Source organism: Candoia aspera, chromosome 4 (genome assembly GCF_035149785.1).
Source record: "Candoia aspera isolate rCanAsp1 chromosome 4, rCanAsp1.hap2, whole genome shotgun sequence".
NCBI lineage: Eukaryota > Metazoa > Chordata > Lepidosauria > Squamata > Boidae > Candoia > Candoia aspera.
Window position 1 is genome coordinate 114127319 of NC_086156.1, and position 23201 is coordinate 114150519.

The following is a 23201-nucleotide window of genomic DNA, read 5'->3' on the forward strand; positions in this document are numbered from 1 at the left end:
AAGGATGGGACCTGGAAGACCAGCCCATATTGCAGGCAGGTGAGAAAAGAACAAAGGATACTAGCCTTGCCTACTCACCCCAGGGGGTAGTAAGTAGTAAGACACTTCTGGACTCAGAACATCCAAAATGTTCTGGCTTTTAGTTCTGCTAAACTACAGCCTACCAGGAACAGTTCCAAAAAAAAAAAAAAAGTCTAAAGTGCAGTGTGTTTGAGGAGGGATTTTTCCCATTTGATATATACCCCTTAATAGTTACAGCACCCATAGCAGCATATTACCCTGAATTATTGATGTTTGTGGAGTTCTTGGTGCTCTCTGAGCTTGATTGTTTAACTGCAAATGTTTCATTATTCAACTAGAGAACATCATTAGTGAGAGTGGGTGTGAGGTTTCCTGCCTTTTTTGCTTCAATTTTATAAATAGGGATAATTTATTATTGGTTTAATAAATAAATAGATTTTTTTTAATGAATAAACTCATACTTACGTATTTCGTAAATGCGTACTTTACACCAAAACCCAAGATAAGCTCAGAATCTGTGACTGAATACTCAATTCACTGAAACATCAATACGATGACAAATTGTAATATTTATTTTAATGGCGCCTTTCCCTGTCATGCAACAATACAATTACAAGAGAAAACAGAGACTAGATTATTTTCTCCTAATTAATAGTTCTCTGTCATTCAAATGAGGTTTCAGCACAATGATGTAGCATTTAGGGAAAAAGATGAAAGCCAGTAACCCAGCACTGGAGGTCAAAATGGAGAAGACCTCCACGGCCACCATGTCTTTCCCCTTGGAGCTCAAGTAGGTGGGAAGAAAGGATATCCAGACGCTGCAAAACACTAACATGCTGAAGGTGATGGACTTGGCTTCATTGAAACTGTCAGGTAATTTTCGGGCATGGAAGGCAACAATGAAGCTGGCAGTAGCCAAGAGGCCCATGTAGCCCAAGACAAGATAAAACATGGCGGGAGACCTTTCATTACACTGCAGAATGGCTTCCTCAATAACTGAGTCCATATCTAAATCAGGGAATGGGGGAGAACTTGCCAACCAAAACAGACAAATGCCTATTTGAATGACAGAGCCAGAAAAGACAATGGAAAGGGCCAATTTTTTCCCTATCCATTTCTTTGCGGTTGACCCGGGTTTTGTGGCCATGAAGGCGAGAGAGACAAGGATGGTTTTAGCTAACACACAGGAAATAGCCAGAGAGAAGACCATCCCAAAAACTGGTTGTTGGAGAAGGCAGGTGCCTTCCCTTGGTTGGCCAAGGAACAGCAGAGGGCAGAGGAAGCAGAAGAGTAGAGAGATGAGGAGAGTGTAGGTGAGGTCTCGGTTGTTGGCTTTGACAAGGGGGGTCTCTCTCTGCTTTATGAAAATTCCTAACACTGCAGCATTGATGAGGGACAAGACAACTGCAAGTGAAGTGAAAGTGACGCCTAAGCCTTCTCCATATGACAGAAAGTTTCTTCTTTTGGGAAGACATCGATCTTGCTCCTTGCTTGGGTATTTTTCTTCTGAGCATTGAAAACAGTTGTTCATATCTGGTAACAATGATAAAAAAGAAAGAAAGAAGGGAATTCAGATTCTTATCATTATACCTGTTTTACAAAAAGTGCCCATTCTGTGGCACTTCCATAATGGCAACCTTTTCTTTTTTTCTTTTCTCATCCTACAGATCAGATATGGTGATGTAGGAAATGTAGGAAACCTTTCAATAACCTTTGAGATAGGTGTCATCCTGAAATGGAAAACCATCCAATCTTTTCTTTCTTTGTCTTCTGTGAACACTGAAATTTATCTTAATATGATAGAAAAATGGACGTCCCTACCCTTCTGGTTTGATATCTTGCCTTCCGGGCAGGGAACACAATCATAGCAACAAAATTTTTCGCCTTCTCTCCCTTTTTTCTGATTTCCCTGATAGCAATGTTCATTGCACACTGAAAGGGGCAGGACCTATGCAGAAACAAGAAAAGCATTTAGTATGGAGGATTAAATTAATAAATACATCTTTCATATGGAGAAATTGAACCTACAATCATTTATAGAGAAATAATCAACAGCTGGCTTCTGAAAAGAAATGCCAACGTATTTAAGTAACTAATCAATCATACTTATTTTTCATTAAGTTTAGAAATTATGAAACCATAATTTATGAAATCAATTTATGAAGTTATGAAACCATCATTTATGTAATTATGAAACCATCAGCATTTTTCCTGAAAAGAAATAAGCCACATAGAACATGATAAAAACAGTCCTGCAGGACATCGGCATCCATGGAGAGGTGGGGCACTGTGCATCGTGCCCAGCCTTCTTTGTTATCCAGTGGCCAACTGGATCCATTTGAAGAAGCTCTCCAACCTGGGCAATCAGCAGGAGTCACTTTCCACTCCTACTTCCTAATAACCACTAATGAAGGTCTTATTCCTGGGATTCAGGAGGTAGCCAACAGCCATATAATGTTAGTGGCTCATGATGACCATGTCTTACATGAATTCCTCCAGTCCCTTTTGAAATCCTCCATAACGGCTGCAAGAGTCAGCTAGTAAGCTGACATCAGCGTTAATGCCCACGTCAACCTGTTCTATCCTCTTCTTAAAGATGTATTTTCTTCTGCTGCTCCCTTAATAATTCTGAACATTCTTTCAGTGGATCATCTCAAATTCTAACCTAATGAATGAGGGAGAAACCTAACCTCTCTCTTCCTATGCTAGCTGGGCAATGCATGATATTTGCCCAACTTTATCCCAAGCAGAGGGTCCTCAATCGTAAGACTTTTTTTTCCCTCCCAAGTGGAGGTGCTGCAGAATTCTCATCCCTGAACCTGCCCAGTTTGGCAAATTTTCTTTTCTTTTCTAATTTTCTTTTAATTATTTTTTTTACAGTTGCTGTACAACGCACTAACATTTCATCAAGCTGTCCACTGTCACCTTATTTGCCATTCAATATGCCCTACGTTTCATAACATTTCATACCATTTTCCCCAGAAAGCTGTCTGAGGAGGATGGGAAAAAGGGACTTTCCAGAAAGACACAGACATAAAGAGATAGTTCTCTTTTACATTCAAAGGAAGTTTATTCCTACAGTGCTTTCCGAGTACATTATTTGCCCTTATTTCGAGAACACAGCATGGCTTTACCCTATCAAGCTAACTAGTTTACAATTCCTTTATCAACTTCTTTTTAAAAACAGAGGTCACATTAAGTTCAGTCCTTGGCAAGAGAAGTCAATGCTAATGAGAAGTTGGACATTTTTTGGTGAGATCAAGAGTTTTATATTTTTGAACTTGAGAACTTTGAGGAAGACATAGCCAGGGCCCATGGATAGGGATCAATTTCCTGTTGTCAGTTCAATGCCTAATTTCATCTCTCTTGATACCTATTGATCACTGTTTACTGTCTAGTATTATTTCTATTGCTTGTTCTGATCTTAAACTCTGTATCCATTTCCATACCTCATTAAATCCCCTGTGCCACATAATCAAGTTTTCATTAATCAGGAGCTCTTTTCCTTCTGGAACATCTGGGTCCAGCTTTCCCACTTTCACTCTCTGGAAGGATGTATTTGGGAATGTGACCATGTTAAGGATGTCGAATCCAGTCTCTATTTCCCTTTCCTTACTGAAAGACACACTTTCTCCAGCCGAGTTGTTAAACAAAATACCTTGAAGAATCGGATGGAACTAGACAAAAAGGAAACAGGGAAAAGTGAGGGGGAGTAAAAGCAAAGTACTCTATGTGTGTTTAAGATAACATATGAGAAATTTCATATGACTCTTTCAACACTTGATTTTCCTTTGGAATTTCGAGCAATGTGTCATCTGTATGTTTTCATTTCTGCTGTAGATCATGTTATGATTATTCAGATGTGGTGTTCTGAACTAAGAAAGCCTGTTGTTGGCTCAGCCCATGTCCAGATCACCCTCTAGTCTGGAGGAGCACCATTCCAAAACCCATAATCCATGAAATAGTTGATATTGTTTTGTCCAGAGGGGAAAAGCAACATTCTAGAATTCTGTCAGAACCTTATTTTCCAAGGACAATAGTTCTTTACATCCCTAGTAAATTCCAGTAATGTTGATGTTGAAAATTGATCTGTATGTTAATCATTAAAAGGTCTTAAATACTTTAAAAATATTTATATTAGGGATGGGGCCTTTTCCCACCCATCCCCACCAAGTCATATATAGGGATTGGATGGAGTGAGGGCTACCCAAAAAGCATCTACCCAATTCTCACCATCTGAGATCCAGGGATCAATGGGAATATCCCAGCAATTTTTGAGGACCACAAGGTGAAATCCCATCCAATCTGTTATCCATGTAAAATAAACAAAACCATTGGATAGGAAATCCATTAATATTACAATATGTACATCAAAATAATTTCCATCTGGTTGTGGACACATTACCTGCCAAGGATGGAACTGCTGGTATTCAGTATATTTCTGTTTCATCTTTCGGTTAATGTTCAATCTCTGGGAGTTCATGACGTGCAAAGAATGAGCTAATATATAGACAGCATTATAGATACTGTAACTATGACCAGTCATGTCCAATTCAAATTGAGGTGTAGGGAGATTTTCCAGCCTCTCTTCTCCAGTGCACCTTTCATGTTTTTTTCTTTGCTGTCTGGAATTGGGCAAAATGCAGTCAAAAGCTTGTTCCCAGATGTCCTGAATAAAGCCATCTCCTTCAGCAGAGGAAGGACTGATGGTTTGCAGATATTCCCTGAAATCTAAATTATCTTTTGAGTGAATGGAGAAAGAAATAAAACCATGGAACTGTTCAAGATCCCACCCCTTTTGAACACCTGTTAATATTAAATCAATCTGGGCTGTCAAGATCCAAACTTTTCTAAATGATGAATAGTTCTGATTTCTAGGACCCATCACAAACATAACAATTCTCAGCCAAGCAATGCTCAAACATTCCCCATAGATGACAATGGTGTTGGTTTTATCATCTGTAAAAGCTTCACAAATATTTACGGCTATAATCAGCATGCCTTGGAAGTTACTCATATTTGGTTGTTGTGGGATCTTTTGTGTGAAGGATGAACAAATTCCATTCTCAGATAGCAGAGACTCCATGGTTTGTAGGAAATGCTCTCCACTATCACCATCCATCACAAAAATCCCAACCCAAGTCCATCCAAAGTGTAGAAGCAAATGGATAATTCCTTTGTGTTGATGGGCTTCACTGGTGACCATGCGATAAAACAAAGGGACCTCAGCTGAGGAAATCTCCTCTGGGGCCACAGAGCCATAAGTGAGCTAAAAGAAAGATGGGAATAATAACAAGTAGCTTTCCTTCCTGGAAGGATCATGGCTTGAGAGAAAAAGCTGGACCCTAAGCTACGGCTATTCTCCTCTATTGAAATAAATATGATAATGCATGGCAATAGTCAATCTTGATGCCTTTACTTAGCTTAGCATGCAACTGATGACACCTTTTCTGCACAGAGAGGAATAATATTCCAGTTCTCTTTAACCACTGGAGCCTTTCATAGCCACTTCTACAATCAAAGAGAGACTTCAACAACTGTCATGTGAAGTGTCAGTCTAAAAAACCCAGAAGAATGACCCCTGATCTTGAAAAAGCAATCCAGGGCCATGTATGGATAGTACTTTCCATAGACAGGAGCTCACAAAGAAATCTCAGAGCACAGCAATGACCCACCGCTACATTGATGTGCCCATTCCACCAAGAACTGAGTGTGTGTTCAGGGAGCCTTTCTTTCCACTGGGTCAAAAATATTGTGGGGGATACGAGTCCTACAGATTGAAATAAGCATCTCTGCAATCCTATCATCTATCACCTCAATAGGGGAAATCTTTGACCCATCAGAGGGAACAAAATCTGTATTATGAGCTTTGTTTCTCCTGTTGGGCCCAATACAGTAAAAGATATTGTTAGAAGAGAAGCGTAGATTCAGGAGATTGAGTGGCTATTCCATCAGAACTTTCTGCTTCTGGATTGAAAAGAGGAGGCTCTTTTTAAACCAAGCTATTTTTATTGGTTGCCTTCCTTTCTCCTGATGCGTACCTTTACAATAAGAATGTCAAGGGGTGAAAGTTATGTCTGAGAAATCTTGGCTTCTTACTTGTGGAATCTTATAAAGACTCAGAATGTCTGCAATATGGTAGGAGGTATCAGTTCCAAGTCCCCCAATGACACCCAGGAGGGTTTTCTTGGTGTCACATTTATAGTTGGGGACAAATCTATCCGAACTGAAGAGCAGGTCCAAAGTGGTCCGATAGGTCATCATTCTATCATAGTAGCTGTCATAAATGTGGAACCCAAGGGTGACGTTGGGCAAGAATCGGGGATTCTCATTGATCTCCTTCACAGCATATACCAAGGCAAGAACATGCTGGTAGAATTTGGTGACTGCTCTGCTGACAAAGAGACTGAGATAAATTACGACTTAAGCAACAGACTTTTAAAAACATTTTGCTTCTGTCTGTTGGCATCATTTCCATCCTGTGGTCCACCGGCAAGTTTAAAATCACTTGTGTGCATCAGTAAATTATTAGTCTCAGAATAAGCCTAAGCATCAAAACCCAAATGCATTTAGTTTTGATGATTTATAGTTTTCATGGGAATCCTTTGGAATGCCTGCAAACCCAGAGCATAGCATCGATTGTTAAAAAGGATACATATTTGCAAAAGATATACCATACAATCCAAGCAATGAGTTGCCTAATAATGTGTGATTCTGTACAATCACTTTGTTCAATGGTCACGTAAGTTTGCCTCAATAGTCCCCACCTCACGGGGAGTACTCCAAAATGAACACAGATCGATAGGATGAATACATACCATAGTGTTATTACTGCCCTCAGTATTTTATTACCCAGTTATTTTTTTAAAAAATGTGACTGCCTAACAATTGCCTAATTCTGCATTTTTATTTTCAACACTCTTACCATGAGACTAAGAATTTCTATGTTGCACAGAGGGGAAACCTTACATTGACATCTGAAACAATTTCTGGGAGGGATGCTCCTTAAAAGAAAGTTCTTCAGAATTATAAAGGAACTGAGAAGCAATCCCACCAATGAGGAAGTCACCAGGCTGGTACCACTGATGTGGAACAGGGAAGGGCTGAAGCACATGGCATTGATGGTCATTTCCTTTATAGCACCCAAGAGAGGAGAGAAGCAGCAACGCACAAAACACCCACATCCTGGCAATGAACTCTCCTCTCTTCAGGTAGATTGTGACCATCCATAGCATCTGCCTGACCTCAGGAAGCTGAAACACTACAGCAGATCTCTCTGTTCTTACACATTTTCCTTTCTTTTAGCCACAACAGAGGTGCAACCATCTGCCTAGAAGGCTGGTTATAATTATGAGGATTACTATTTCAGGCCTGGAGAAAACTGGAAAATGGTGAATTCTGTTAGGCAGAGTCCTTTGGGAACATGATCTTTCTTTCATCTCTCAATAATGCCTGCAATTAGACATAACCACTTGCAGGTTTGGCTCTTCATGGTTTCAGAAAAATGATTAGCCACATGAGACAATGATACGAATTTGGGCAATTGCGTGGCGATAACGACCTCACTTCTGAGACTGAATCATCCTGCGTGACTTGTGGATATACATACAGACAAATATATTTATTAGTGATGTGGATAATTGCTTGGGGAAATAATTACTTTTTCTGAGTTTCAATCACCCCGAGTTACTTTTCGTAAAAAATATGTATGTATGTATGTATGTATGTATGTGTGTGTGTGTGTGTGTGTGTGTATGTGTGTGTGTATGTATGTATGTATGTATGTATGTATGTATATATATATATATATATATTGCTGTTTTTTTGGCTTCTGACTACATTGCAAACTACCAGCTATGGTGAAGAAACCCATGGTCCCATGATTCCCAAGAAATAATTCCAAAATTCTAACCTCATGTGAAACCATTATCGTGACTGGGGTCAAAAGGTCATCCTAATTCTTGAAAGCCAAACAAACGTCTCACTGAATTTGTAAGAGGTACTTCTCCTAACACATACAAACTAGCACACACATACATATATAAACCCAAACATAGAAAAAGACATAGATTTTTTTCCCTAAATTTTAATGCCTGCCCAACTATTGTTGTTTGAAGAAATGCGATTTAAGAAATCACACTTTCTCTCTCAGTCCAGTCTATCTAAATGAGTTGCTATTAGAAGGTAAAACGTAAGTAACTAGTTTAGACATGTTTCCCTGAGATCTAAGAGAACAGATTGGATATACAGCCAACAAATGTCAAATGTTCCACTGCTTACAACTCCTAGAATTTCTTCCCCAACATCTTTAGCCCAGCAAAGCCCTCAGAACATCTGACAGGTCCCCTTCTTTCTCTCTTTTAATCCAATCTGTGCTCCTATTTAGCAAGTTACACTTTCAGAATGTAATAGTTAGGGAAAGTCCAAAGTCACTGATAGGATCTTGAGGGGAAGTCCAACATGGAAAGTAGACTTCTCCATGAGGGCCTGCAAGTCTTATGCCATAGGTTTATGAACACAAAGTCATCTTTTCTCTGTTGCTCTACAATGGGCAAATTAAAAATAATGACTACAGAAGTGTCTGGGCTGTTCGGATTTCTCCTAAAGCATCCAATCTCTCTTTCGAACCCTGTTTCTGAGGGTTTCTTTATTGGTCGCCAGGCTTATGCAAATCCCCCATGAAACGTTCCCCTGTAAAGGGAAGTCTGTCATGGTTTTTTCCAATCCTTGTCCCCAATATGTGTGGTGGAAATTAACAAGGGTATGATGAATTTCTCGCTCTTTTTCTTTTCTTTGATAGTCCTGCCAAAAGGTGAGTATGCAGTTTTAAAGTATGTGACCATTACTCTCTTGTTGCATTATCTACTGTATGAATCTTATTTCCCCCCTGCTCTTTGAGGGTCCTTCTCTGATGTTCAATTTGTGTCATCTGGGCCAGAAATAGGGGGACCTGGAGAAAGTTTAAACCTACTCTTAAAAGTTACCGGTGTCTCCATCACTAGTAGTAGCTATTCGTGGCACTGGGTCCATCAGGGAAAGGGCTTGAATGGGTGGCCAGAATTGAGCCCTATGATGGGAGAAAATGGTATTCGCCTTCTCTTCAAAGCTGCACCAGCATTGCTTTGGACAACCCCAAGAATGAGTCCTTCCTTCAGATGAACATGTCAGCTGCTGACACTGCCTCGAATTATTGTGTCCGACTGTCGTTCTTAACAAAACCAGGAAACTGATTCTGAATGTACATTTCAGTTCCATTCAAAGATTCAGTACTTAAGAGCAGAAAGAGTTTAGTGCTCCAACTATCAAATCATGCACTCGGATGAGTGTTTCTTCAATATTTTTTTTTTGAAAAACAATTATTTCATTTTGCTATTTCACATGCCAGTAAGGTAATGCTCAAGGTCCTGCAAGTTAGACTTCAGCAATTCATGGAGCGAGAATTGCCAGATGTACAAGCTGGGTTTAGAAAAGGCAGAGGAACTAGGGACCAAATTGCCAATATCTGCTGGATAATGGATATATTGTTGTTTATTTGTTCAGTCACTTCCGACTCTTCGTGACTTCATGAACCAGCCCACGCCAGAGCTTCCTGTCAGTCGTCAACACCAACAGCTCCCACAGGGATGAGTCCGTCACCTCTATCATCCATCCACTTTGCCCTTGGTCGGCCCCTCTTCCTTCTGCCTTCCACTCTCCCTAGCATCAGCATCTTCTCCAGGGTTTCTTGGCTTCTCATGATGTGGCCAAAGTATTTCAGTTTTGCCTTTAATATCATTGCCTCAAGTGAGCAGTCTGGCTTTATTTCCTGGAGTATGGACTGGTTTGAACTTCCTGCAGTCCAAGGCACTCTCAGAATTTTCCTCCAACACCACACTTTTCTAGCTACAACTGACTTATGTACAGTCAGTACTTGATAGCGGAATAGAATGATATATCAAAATATGCCATTGCTTCTGACCCATCTTCAGAATTTTTGTGACATATATTTAATCCAAGCTGTAGTGATCTGAACTAAGGCAAAATTCCTCTTGACTGATATATATTTCCTGTATGAACTTACCAGTATGACATGGAAAAGGCATTATTTATTTATTTATCACATCCAGCAACCTTGGGGTTGTGTGGAGATAGGTATTCTCCCACAATCTTGTTTTTATTATCTTATTTATCTTATTCTTATTTAGTTTAAAAGTGTTTTAATAGTTGTGATATTGCTTTATGTATTGGTTGTAAGCTGCCCAAAGTCAAGTATAGTGAGATGGGCGGCTATTTAAATGTTTGAAATACATACATACGTACATACATACATACTGTACATAGATAATTCTTTTTATTAGTTGATCCCTATTGTTTATCTCAGGTTTCAGCACAACAATGACAGATTTAAGGAAAATGATACATCCAAGTAGAGCTGCAGTGGAAGCAAAGATGTAGAAGATCTCCACAGCCACCATGGCTTTTCGTTTTACACTCAGATAGGTTGGCACAAAGGAGCCCTACACACTGCAAAAGGCCAACATGCTGAAGGTGATGAGCTTAGCTTCATTGAAGCTGTCAGGTAAATTGTGTTCAAATAAAGCCACAATGATGCTTGTGAAGGCCAGGAGTATATACAGACTAGGACAGAATAAAATGTGAAACTTGACACTCATTGCATGGTAGAATAATTTCTTGAAGAGCTGAACTCCAGTCTAACTTGGGAAAAGGAGGAGAGTTTGCCAGTCACACCATACAAGTGCTTATTTGAAAAAGACAACCAAAAGACTTCCAGTGGAGTCTCTGGGAGAGTGGAGACAACAACCATGGCAAAGACTAACAAACTGGTGAGTAGACCAGTTGTTTGGAACCTCTCTGGACAAGGAGAGGCCAGGAGGTCACCCACATGTGCTACAGATGGCTGCTCCTCATGAAGAGACCACAGGACAGTGGTCCCCTGATGGGTTTGAGTATTGGCAGACAAAGGGATCATCAAGGTCACAAACATGGAGCTTTTTAAAGGACATGAAGTTGGCTAACCTTGCTTCTAATCACTTTCAGAAATTGCTTATCTAAGCATCTTAAAGCTCTCTTTGGAGATCTTTTGAATGACAAGTTTGAAAAACCACCTGGTGAGTCTATCTTCAATTCTGAACAAAAGAAAAATTACCTATGAGCTTAAGAAATTAAGAATTTGAAAGCAACAGCAAAAAATGAAATAAGATATTGAATGAAGAAAGTAAAACACCAAATAAGGGTCCAGACAAATGTGGAATATTGAAACTTTTCCTAAAAGTCCTTAGAAGTAACTATACAAAAATAAACAGCATTCTATGGGAAACAAAATTATTTTGTCTACTGTAAGTCATAACAATGATTAGAGATCTTATGATTTAAATTAGACTCTAGGTGGGACTAAAAATTCCAGGCAAAAAGAAGAAGACAGCCAAAAAAGACAAAAGAAAATGCCAGTTTCTTCCCCACCCATGTTCTCATCCTAGATCCTGGCTTGGTGGTCATGTATGCTACAACTCCAGTTTTACACTTTAGCTTTCCTGACACAAGGAGCAGGAGCAGGAGAAAAAGTAGAAGGAGGAGGAGAAGGGAAACTGCAGCACTAACAAGAACTGAAGCAGCGATATGTTATCTCAAGCAGCAAATGAGAAATGACCATGGGGGAACAGAATCTGATGACCAGAGGGAAGGGATGGTTCTGCAATGGCTAAATGTTGCTCAGCAGGTCACCAATCAAACCAGAACATTTGCATAGGAAGGGTGACTCCCTTTTCCCTTGGAAATCCCTACCTTGAGCTGGCTTCAGCCTACCTCAGCAGCAAGAGGGCAGCAGGATGGACTCTCTGTGTTACTTACTTACAAGGAGAAGAGACTTGTGATCAAAGGGCTGACAGCTCAAAAATCATCCCTCACTGAAGGACATCACTTACTCATATACGTACTGCATATCCAAAGATGATACTCAATTTCTCAGTCATTTCATGGCCTTTATTATGCTAATACTTTGCCACACAGATTGACTATTCCAACAGGAGGATGGAGGGGGAAGTGAGTATTTTAAGCCCACCACTTAATTTCCCATTTCTGCACCTTTTCCTCAAATTGAGAGAGACACTTTTTGCCATGGCTACTCAAAGCAAGAGCTCAATTTTTTATCTAAAGCCAGTTTTGGTTCATGCCGAGGCTCAAAACAATGCTTTTTTGTATACAACTAGCCTGATTCAGGCTTTCCGTAGACCTAATCCCATCTCTTCAGCCTCCCCCACCTCTTTCTCTTTCATTTATTTGAACTAAAACTCTTAACATTTCTTTGAAAAATTTGAAGCTGTGAGGTTGGTGAAGAATCTGTTGATCTAGAACTCCCATATTATCTGTACCCCGAGCATAAAAAATGTGACTAGACTAACCCATATTTTTCTACTTGCTCAGACACAAGAAGCAGATGGGACTTTGTTCCCAAACCTCAAAATATTTACCAGCAAAGAATGTTAAGCCTTAAGAATTAACCAACTGCCCCTGGAATTGGTCAAATCCATGTAAATTCAAGTAGCCCAAGTCCCAATGGATTTACAAAAGACAGAATAAAGTGGTAAACATTCAGGGCACCAGTCTGGAGCCTTTATAAATATCAACTGCACAATGGAGATGGGGAAAGAAAGAGAGAAGGCCATTTCTCTCTCCTTTCGATCTCATAAGGCAGATTTAAAGACAGGCTCCTGGCAATCTCTGCTAGATGTCAAGTCCTAGTTTAATAACCCTGATGATACAAGCATTCGTCTTTCCCATCCTCTCAACAAACATTGGACTAAGTCATTGGATACTCTGTGAGTCAGACAACTTTTAATCAACACATTTTTTTTAAATCCGTTCAATTGTGTCCGATTCTCGGCAATTGCCTGGACAAGTCCCTGAAGTTTTTGTGGCAAGGGTTTTTAGAAGTGGTTTCTCATTGCACTCTTCATAAGGCTGAGAGAAAGTGACTGTCCCAGGTTACCCAGCTGGCTTTGTGCCAAGTCCGGGTTAGAACCCAAACTGGCTCTCAAAATCTATACATAGAAAGAATAAGTAAACCTGTTATTCATCAAATGTTATTTCTTCTCATTTCATTGCACCTGTTGCCTCCTATTTGGGGCAAAGAAGCTAATCTGCCGTGCCAAGAGGGTGATGCCTTCCCTGTTCCACATGAGTGGTTTCAGCCTGGCGATCTCATCATTGGTGGGATGGTTTCGTATACCTTATACTTTTACAATGAAAATTCATTCCAGGAGCATCCTTCCCAGAATCTCTTTGAGGTTCCACAGTAAGACATTATTTCTACTCACTTCATACACTCTCTCATTTTTCAAAGCTAAAAAGTATAAGTGATGCATGTTAAATTAAGAAGTTCAAAATATTGACTAGTGTTTGCCTCTAGGACAGTTATGGAGTTTGTTCTCATATAATGATAAAGAAAATGGGCAAACTCTATTTCAGCAAAAGATGAGCAATGAGTATGTGTCAGCAGACGTACGGAAAAGATCTGCCTTAAATGGATTGACTGGGTGGGGTAGGGGGGATGTTCAGATAACTTGAGAAGAATTTGCAATGCTATCTCACATAGAATAGAACAATAGGAAGAACCTCCATTGATTCTTATCTCTTTGTTTGGAATCTGACATATCCCTTTTGCAAGTCAGCCAAAATATTAATGGATTCTAAGGCGATCTGAAAATGGTGTGGAGAAAGAGAATCAACCTCCTTTTCCAATAGAGGCACAATGTCCTTATAGGAGGCCCTTTCCTTCCTCTTGCCAAGAGAACACTGCATGGTTATCCAAATAATTGGAGAGCCCAAATAGTGTCATTTTCCCGTACCCTAAGTTGTATTTATTGTGGAAAGGAAAGTGTCTGCACAGACACATCCTTGTCAACTTTAAGTTAGAACAGAATCTTGATGGAAAGGTATTGTGCAGTTTGACGTTAACTTCTTAAAGAGACAATTGATTCTATTTCTAGTGTGTTGACAAAGTTCTACCAGCACCTCCTTGTCTTGGCATTTGCTATAGAGGAGATCAACAAAGATCCCCAGCTCTTGTCCAATACAACCCTGGGCTTCCACATCTATGACAGCTATAATGATGCAAGGATGACCCATCGGACACTTTTGGACCTGCTCTTCAAATCCCAGAGATTTGTGCCCAGCTATAAATGTGATAGGAATAAACATCTCATAGCCATCATTGGAGGACTTGGCTCTGAGACGTCCTCTTCTATCGCCGATATTGCAGGTGTCTATAAGATTCCACAGGTAAGACGCTTCAGAGGGTGGAGACTGGGGATCCGCTCCATTCTTCTCAGTCTACGAATACATTTGCAGTCAGAAAGGTGGGGAAAGCCCAGATGTGATTGATCAAAATAAACATGCATAAAATTATATCATATTCACGTATTTCATAAAAGTTATGAATAACATATTTGAATAAACGAAATGAAATGTTCCTTCATTTAATTTCCTATTTCTCTTGATCCTCACTCATCTTGTACACTGTGCATGACTTTTAGTTCTCCTATGGCTCATCTGTCTCAGAGAAGAACCATAACCCTCGGCTGTTTCCCTTTTACTCCATGGTTCCCAATGAAGACAGTCAATTTGTGGGGATTATCCAACTGCTTCAGTACTTTAGATGGTCATGGATTGGGATTTTTGCTGTTGATAATAACAGTGGAGATCATTTCTTGCAGACTATCGAGCCTTTACTTTCTGAGAAAGGAATGTGTTCAGCCTTCCTGGATCTCAGTTTGAAATGAGCATGACGGGCCACAGCTACAGTATCTATAATGGGGTTTATGCCGTGGCTCATTCCTGGCATGACCTCTCCTTATACAGATCCAGGCACCGAACTACGGTGGGTGATCGTAGGTCTGAACTTCCAGATCTCCAATCCTGGCAGGTAACTTATTCACAACAAACTGATGAGTACACAACCAGAAATCCTTTCAGTCTTCTCTTCGTGATCAGGTGTCAAAATGCAACTCCTTTTGTAGTGAGATTTGGGGAGATCACAGCACAGCACCTACCTGAAGCTGGAAAAGCTTTTTATATTTCATTGTGACCACTCCTACTCCTAGGTCCAAAAAGCTCTTTGTTCCATTATTATCTGCAGGAAGAAATACTTTTAATGTAAGTTCTTTTCCAATCCTTCAACTCTTCCTTAATTACCTCGTTCTGTATTTTCTTTTCATCAGCTCCACCCATTTGTTCAAGGCATTTCATTTAACAACTCGGCTGGAGAACTTGTGTCCTTTAATGATAAAGGGGAGGTGAAAGGTGGATTTGACCTCATGAACATAGTCACTTTTCCCAACAGCTCCTTCCAGAGAGTGAAAGTGGGAATGCTGGATCCAGATGCTCCAGGGGGAAAAATTATAATCTTTAATGAAGATCAGATTGTCTGGCATCAGGATTTCAATCAGGTGGGAGTTTGGGCTTATCTTATTAGATGCCCCTTTTTTACCATCCTTTTTGTTGTACCTGGAAGCTAGAAATGAGGAGGAAAGTTCTAGCATGGTCTACCAGGCAACGCTGCTGTTTCAAGCAGGTTGCCATCTCCAAAATTCCTTCTGGCAAGAGGCCATCAGAAACCAAGTGAAAGGAAAGCCCCTAATGGGAGGGAAATTCTTCTCACCTGTGCTTGGAATTTGGAAATGTGGAACTGGGCTGGGAAGTCTCCGATTCCTATGTCTTTTTTACCCTGTGGAGAAAGAGCCAGCAGGAAAGATTATGATTCTGAGGTCTTCCCTATCATGACTCAAAAGGGGCCCACTAGGGAGAGAATCAGGAGATATTATATCAGATTTCTTACTCTTGTGTCAGAGGGTTCTTTCCAACTCAGAGGGAAAGTTCAGTATGGACTATGGTACATTCCAAAGTAATACCCTAGAATGGTATTTCATTTCATTTCATTTCATTTTGTGTCCTGCCTTTATTACTTTTATAAATAACTCAAGGCGGTGAACTTATGTAATAATACTCCTTCCTCCTCCTATTTTCCCCACAGCAGCAACCCTGTGAGTTGACCTGGGCTGAGAGAGAGTGACTGGCCCAAGGTCACCCAGCAGGCTTTCATGCTTATGGCGGGACTAAAACTCTCAGTCTCCTTGTTCCTAACTCAGCACCTTAAGCACTATACCAAACTGGCTCTCTATTTATTACTTCTTAAAAATATTATCTATATTCTGAAGCTGCTAAGTATAGTCCAAATTTGCTATGTCCCCTAAATAAATTTTCTTTGCTAAGCACCAAGATTTTAGTCCTCTTTATCTGGGTCGAGAAATCAAATTTTTTAGTTTGGAGTGAGACTCCCTCCCTCCCTCCCTCCCTTTTCAAAATCGTATTGACAGCCCTGCAATAGCATGCAGGAATGACCTTGGGAGACAGGCAGGGAGGAAGTGATGCTTCCTGGGGAATGATCAGATGCTGGGTTGGGGGACCCTTAGCTGCATAAGAGGCAGAGAGAGAAACTCAGAAAGCAAACTCTCAAATATATCAGGTGTTAAAAAGAGATGGTGGGAGACTTGTACTTTCGGATTTGATTTAGCCTTACAGTAAAGTAGAATCAGCTCATCTGGTCCTGTGTTATGTCCGGTCTCCCTGGGAAGGCTGACACTCCTTTCACATTTATGACTGGGTCCTTCCGTTTTCCCTTTGTAATGCACAATGTCATCCCGGAAATCAGAAGAAAAAAAAAGGAAGGAGAGAAATTCTGCTGCTATGATTGTGTTCCATGCCCAGAGGGGAAGATTTCTAACACCATGGGTAGGCTATGCTATATACAATTATTTACATAATGTATAGTTTATTAAAACTTTTTCCTAAATTAAAATTAAGAAGAACTAGAATGCAACACTTCAGCAAACGATCGTTACCTTGTCGTGGTGCTGGACCTGAGCACCTCAATGATGCCATGAGCTAAACCGTGAAGGGCCACCCAAGATGGGAAGGTCATGACAGAGAGGTCAGACTAAATGCGATCCCTGGGGAAGGTAATGGCAACCCAGCCCGGTATTCTTGCCATGAAAACTAAATGGATAGGTAGAACCAGAGATATGTCGGTATACCATGGGAAGATGAGACCCCCAGGTCGGAAGATGGAGAGAATGTACTGGGGAGGAACAGAGGATGAGTTCAAACAGCCCCAGACGTGATGACGCAGCTAGCTCAAAGCTGAAAGGACGGCTAGTGGCCGACGGTGCTGGTGGTGAATGTCGAATCCAATGTTCTAAGGATCAACACACCTTTGGAACCTGGGATGTAAGATCTATGCGCCAGGGCAAACTGGATGTGCTTATTGGTGAGATGTCAAGATTAAAGATAGACATTTTGGGTGACAGTGAACTGAAATGGACTGGAATGGGCCACTTCACTCCAGATGACCACCAGATCTACTACTGTGGACAAGACCACAGAAGAAATGGAGTAGCCTTCATAATTAATAGTCAAGTGGCTAAAGCAGTGCTTGTATACAATCCAAGAAATGATAGAATGATCTCAATTCGAATTCAGGGCAAGCCATCTAACATCACAGTGATCTAAATATATGCCCCAACCACAGATGCAGAAGAAGCTGAAGTAGAGCAGTTCTATGACGATCTGCAGCACCTATTGGACAACACGCCTAAAAGAGATGTTATTTTCATCACAGGAGACTGGAATGCTAAGGTGGGCAGTCAAATGACACCTGGAATTACAGGTAAGCATGGCCTGGGAGAACAAAACGAAGCAGGACATAGGCTGGTAGAATTTTGCCAAGACAACTCACTCTGCATAACAAACACTCTCTTCCAACAACTTATGAGATGGCTTTATACATGGACTTCACCAGATGGACAATATCAAAATCCAATTGACTACGTCCTTTGTAGCCAAAGGTGGTGGACATCTATACAGTCGCTAAAAACAAGACCTGGAGCTGACTGTAGTTCAGATCACGAACTTCTTCTTGCACAATTTATAATCAGACTAAAGAGATTAGGGAAGACCCACAGATCAGCTAGATATGAGCTCACTAATATTCCTAAGGAATATGCAGTGGAGGTGAAGAATCGATTTAAGGGACTGGACTTAGTAGATAGGGTCCTGGAAGAACTCTGGACAGAAGGTCGCAACATTGTTCAGGGGGCGGCAACAAAATACATCCCAGAGAAAGAGAAAGCAATGAAGGCAAAATGGCTGTCTGCTGAGACACTAGAAGTAGCCCAAGAAAGAAGGAAAGCAAAAGGCAACAGTGATAGGGGGAGATATGCCCAATTAAATGCAACAAAATTCCAGAGGTCAGCCAGAAGAGATAAGACATTATTTTTAAACAAGCAATGCATGGAAGTGGAAGAAGACAATGGAATAGGAAGGAGAAGAGATCTCTTCCAGAAAATTAGAAACATTGGAGGTAAATTCCAGGCAAAAATGGGTATGATGGCAAGGACCTAACAGAAAAAGAAGGGATCAAGAAAAGGTGGCAGGAATATACAGAAGACCTGTATAGGAAGGATAACAATATCGGGGATAGCTTTGACGGTGTGGTCAGTGAGCTAGAGCCAGACATCCTGAAGAGTGAGGTTGGCTGGGCCTTAAGAAGCATTGCTAATAACAAGGCAGCAGGAGACGACGGCATCCCAGCTGAACTGTTCAAAACCTTGCAAGATGATGCTGTCAAGGTAATGCATGCGATATGCCAGCGAATTTGGAAAACACAAGAATGGCCATCAGAGTGGAAAACAATCAACTTATATCCCCATAGTGAAAAAGGGAAACACTAAAGAATGTTCAAACTATCGAACAGTGGCACTCATTTCGCATGCCAGTAAGGTAATGCTCAAGATCCTGCAAGGTAGACTCCAGCAATTCATGGAGCAAGAATTGCCAGATGTCCAAGCTGGGCTTAGAAAAGGCAGAGGAACTAGGGACCAAATTGCAAAAACCGCTTGATAATGGAAAAAGCCAGGGAGTTTAAGAAAAACATCTATTTCTGTTTTTTTGACTATTCCCAGAGCCTTTGACTATGTGGACCATAACAAATTGCGGCACGTTTTTAGTGGTATGGGGATACCATGTCATCTTGTATGCCTCCTGAAGAATCTGTATAAGAACTAGGTAGCAGACCACGGAAAAACGGACCGGTTTAAGATTGGGAAAGGATTACGGCAGGGCTTTATACTCTCACCCGACCGGTTCGACATGTACGCAAAACACATCATGCGTCATGCTGGGCCTGAGGAATCCAAGGCTGTATTTATAATGGCTGGAAGAAATATTAAGAATCTCAGATATGCAGATGATACCACTTTGATGGCTGAAAGCGAAGAGGAACTGAGGAGCCTTATGATGAAGGTGAAAGAAGAAAGTGCAAAAGCTGGCTTGCAGCTAAATCTGAAAAAAACCAAGATGATGGCAACCAGCTTGATTGATAACTGGCAAATAGAGGGAGAAAACATAGAGGCAGTGAAAGACTTTGTATTTCTAGGTGCAAAGATTACTGCAGATGCTGACTGCAGTCAGGAAATCAGAAGACGCTTAATCCTTGGGAGAAGAGCAATGACAAATCTCGATAAAATAGTCAAGAGCAGAGACATCACACTGACAACAAAGGCCCGCATAGTTAAAGCAATGGTGTTCCCTGTAGTAACATATGGCTGCGAGAGCTGGACCATAAGGAAGGCTGAGCGAAGGAAGACGATGCTTTTGAACTGTGGTGTTGAAGGAAAATCCTGAGAGTGCCTTGGACTGCAAGAAGATCAAACCAGTCCATCCTCCAGGAAATAAAGCCAGACTGCTCACTTGAGGGAATGATATTAAAGGCCAAACTGAAATACTTTGGCCACATAAGGAGAAGACAGGACACCCTGGAGAAGATGCTGATGCTAGGGAGAGTGGAAGGCAAAAGGAAGAGGGGCCGACCAAGGGCAAGGTGGATGGATGATATTCTAGAGGTGACGGACTCGTCCCTGAGGGAGCTGGGGGTGTTGACGATAGACAGGAAGCTCTGGCGTGGGCTGGTCCATGAAGTCACGAAGAGTCGGAAGCAACTGAACCAATAAAAAACAACAGCAAAAGAATGTAATAAATCCCCTATAATAATTTAGCCACTTCAATTAAATTAAATTAAATAATTAAATTAAATAAGCAAAAACAGAAGCTATTTCTTTCTGAACACAGTATAAGTACATTTGTCTATTATGAAATTTATGCTAATGCTACATATTTCATTTGATTACACTTTTCTTATTGGAGCACTGTCCTGTGTCATATGGGTAGAAATGCAGAAGGAGTGAGTGGGTTTTCCATTTACAAAGAGAATTTTTTCGATTATCCATTCCTTAATGGGCCATCCGGCGTGAGTGGCCTGAAGTTGGATAAGGGATTACCGAAAGAAATCTATCACTGCAATATTCAGGACAATCGTAGATTACTTTCAGGGAGATGCCATACATGTATGTATGTATGTATGTGTGTGTGTGTGTGTGTGTGTGTGTGTGTATGTGTGTATACATACACACGCATGCACACATACAGACACAAACACACAGGAATAGCCCAGGTCGTATTTCGGTGCTAATAGGCTTTCCCCCATTCACGTTTCATGAATATAAATGTATTACCCTTGACCACACTTTGAACTCTTAGCTCCTTACATCTTCATTTGAAGGGGCTTGTGAAAAATGAGAGTAGACATCAAAAGGTTATCTCTATTTTTCAGATGTGGATGACTGTTTCCAATGCCCTGATGATCAATATGCAAACAAGGACCAAGATGGATGTATCCCTAAAACGATAACTTTCCTATCGTGTGCCGAACCACTGGGCATCGCATTAGCTTCCATTTCCCTTTCCTTCTCATTGATCACCACCTTTGTCTTTTGGTCCTTTATTAAACACAGAGACAGTCCCATCATCAAAGCCAACAACCGGGATCTCACCTACATTCTTCTTCTCTCCATCCTGCTCTGCTTCCTCACCTCTTTACTCTTCCTGGTGCAACCTGGAAAAGTGACCTGCTTTCTCAGACAATCTGCTTTTGGGATCATCTTCTCATTTGCTGTTTCATGTGTGTTAGCCAAAACCATACTAGTTTCTCTCGCATTCATGGCTACAAAACCTGGATCCAGGATGCGGAGATGGGTGGGGAAAAGACTGGCCTTTTCCATTGTCTTTTCCTGCTCTCTCCTCCAAGCCAGCACATGTACGGTGTGGTTGTCAACCTCTCCCCCCTTTCCAGAGTTAGACATGCACTCAGTCACTGAAGAAATCCTCCTCCAATGCAATGAAGGGTCGTCCTCCATGTTCTATTGTGTCCTGGTCTACATGGGTCTCCTGGCCCTCACCAGCTTCATCGTGGCCTTCCTTGCCCGCAAATTACCAGACACTTTCAATGAAGCCAAGTTCATCACCTTCAGCATGTTGGCCTTCTGCAGTGTCTGGGTCTCCTTTGTTCCAACCTATCTGAGCACCAGAGGAAAAGCCATGGTGGCTGTGGAGGTCTTCTCCATCTTGTCTTCTGGTGCTGAGTTATTGTGCTGTATTTTTTTCCCCAAATGCTACATCATCATGCTGAGGCCTGAGTTAAGCAAGAGGAAGTTATTACTAAGAGGCAAGGAGTAATGAAATTATGACATTTTCTTCTCTAAGCAAATATTTGCAGCTCAGGGTTGAACTGTGGAGTCCTTGGTGCCCTCTGAGCCTTCTTGTTTTCTTGCAGACATTTCATTGCCAGACTAGGCAACATCTTCAGTGCAAAGAGGGAGTGGACCTTGCCCTTGGTCTAGATACCGTGGCTTGCCCTGCTTCTGTTGGTGGGGGTGTTGTTCTCTCCTTACGAGTGCTTTGATTGGGCTGTTGTTTGCTGCTTGGTTGATTGCCTGAGTTAGTGGTGCCTTGGTTAGGGTGTATTGTGCCCTTTGATGGTTCCTCTGGTGTTAACCCTAGTGTTGATTTTTGCATATCTGGGTGTTGATTGCTGGCAAGGGAGTGTCCTGGTCTTTTGGCTTTTCTATTGTCTCTTTTGAATGGTGTGTAAATTTGGTTGACCTCTATGTGTCTGTTGATGGCTGCTTTGTTTGAGTGCCAGGCTTCTAGGAATTCTCTGGCATTTTTGGTTTTGGCTTGGTCTAGGATGCTCATAGTTTCCCAGTTGAAACTGTGGTTGAGTCTGTCCATGTGTTGTGAGATTAAGGAGTTCTCATCATGTCTTCTGACTGCTAGCTGGTGTTTGTGGATGCGCTCTGCTATTCTGCCGCCTGTCTGTCCTACATAGTGGCTGTTACAGTCTTTGCATTGTATGATGTTAAGAACTCCTGTTTTTTCTTCTTGGGCTATTTGGTCTTTTGGCTTGCTTAATATGTTTTGAAGAGGTTTAGTTGGTTTATGTGTTACAATGATGCCATGTGGTTGTAACAGTCTGTTGGCGGTTTCTGATACGTTTCTGATGTATGGCAGTGTTATCCTTTACGTAGTTTCCCTGGGTTGGGTGGTGAGGCACTTTTTGATAAAGTTGAGCGGGTATCCATTTTGTTGGAAGACGCTGTACAGATTATCTTTTTCTTCTTTCTGGTGTTCTGGGTTGCTACAGTGTGTAAGTGCTCGTCCGAATAATGTTCTTACACAGCTTGACTTGTGGGAGGTTGGACTGTTACTGTGGTAATGGAGCACTTGGTTGGTGTGGGTAGCTTTCGTGTAGACTTGTGTTTCTAACTTACCGTCATTTCCTCTACTGATGAGGATGTCCAGGAATGGGAGTGAGTGGTTGTTTTCTTCCTGCCTTGTGAATTGTATTCCATTAAAGATGTGACTGATGGTTTTGTGGGCTTCTTCCAGCTGTTTCTTTTGTATTATGACAAAAGTGTCATCTACATACTGGATCCATACTTTGGGCTGTATGTTTGGGAGTGCTATCCTTTACAGATGCTGCATTAGGGTAAGGGTTAAGGTTAGGGTTCATATTTAAAATATTAAAAAACTGCAAAAACCTCAGCTCCTGCTGTCTACACACCTATCTCTGCCATCATGTTGTCCTCGCTCCTTCAGGGATGTCTATCTTGCCATGTCCTCACCAGAAGTTCCATTCTACTTTTCATCCAGAGTGAAAGTGGGTCCACCCAATTATCAGTCTCCCATGCTTTGTGGGAATAAAGCACCAAGTGGTTAAAAGAGTCTCTAAAGAG

At 41.2% G+C, this 23201-nt stretch overlaps 1 protein-coding gene across 1 annotated transcript; it reads right to left on the minus strand.

The window, feature by feature from the left end:
- Nucleotides 1–655: 655 nt before the first annotated feature.
- LOC134497199 (vomeronasal type-2 receptor 26-like) lies at nucleotides 656–21374 on the minus strand. Its single transcript, XM_063302875.1, has 7 exons — nucleotides 21366–21374; nucleotides 15677–15742; nucleotides 14026–14349; nucleotides 6991–7103; nucleotides 6121–6412; nucleotides 3680–3698; nucleotides 656–1554 (listed from the first exon to the last, which is right to left on the minus strand). Exons 1-7 carry the CDS (start codon nucleotides 21372–21374, stop codon nucleotides 656–658), a joined length of 1722 nt encoding a protein of 573 aa, XP_063158945.1.
- Nucleotides 21375–23201: the final 1827 nt, after the last annotated feature.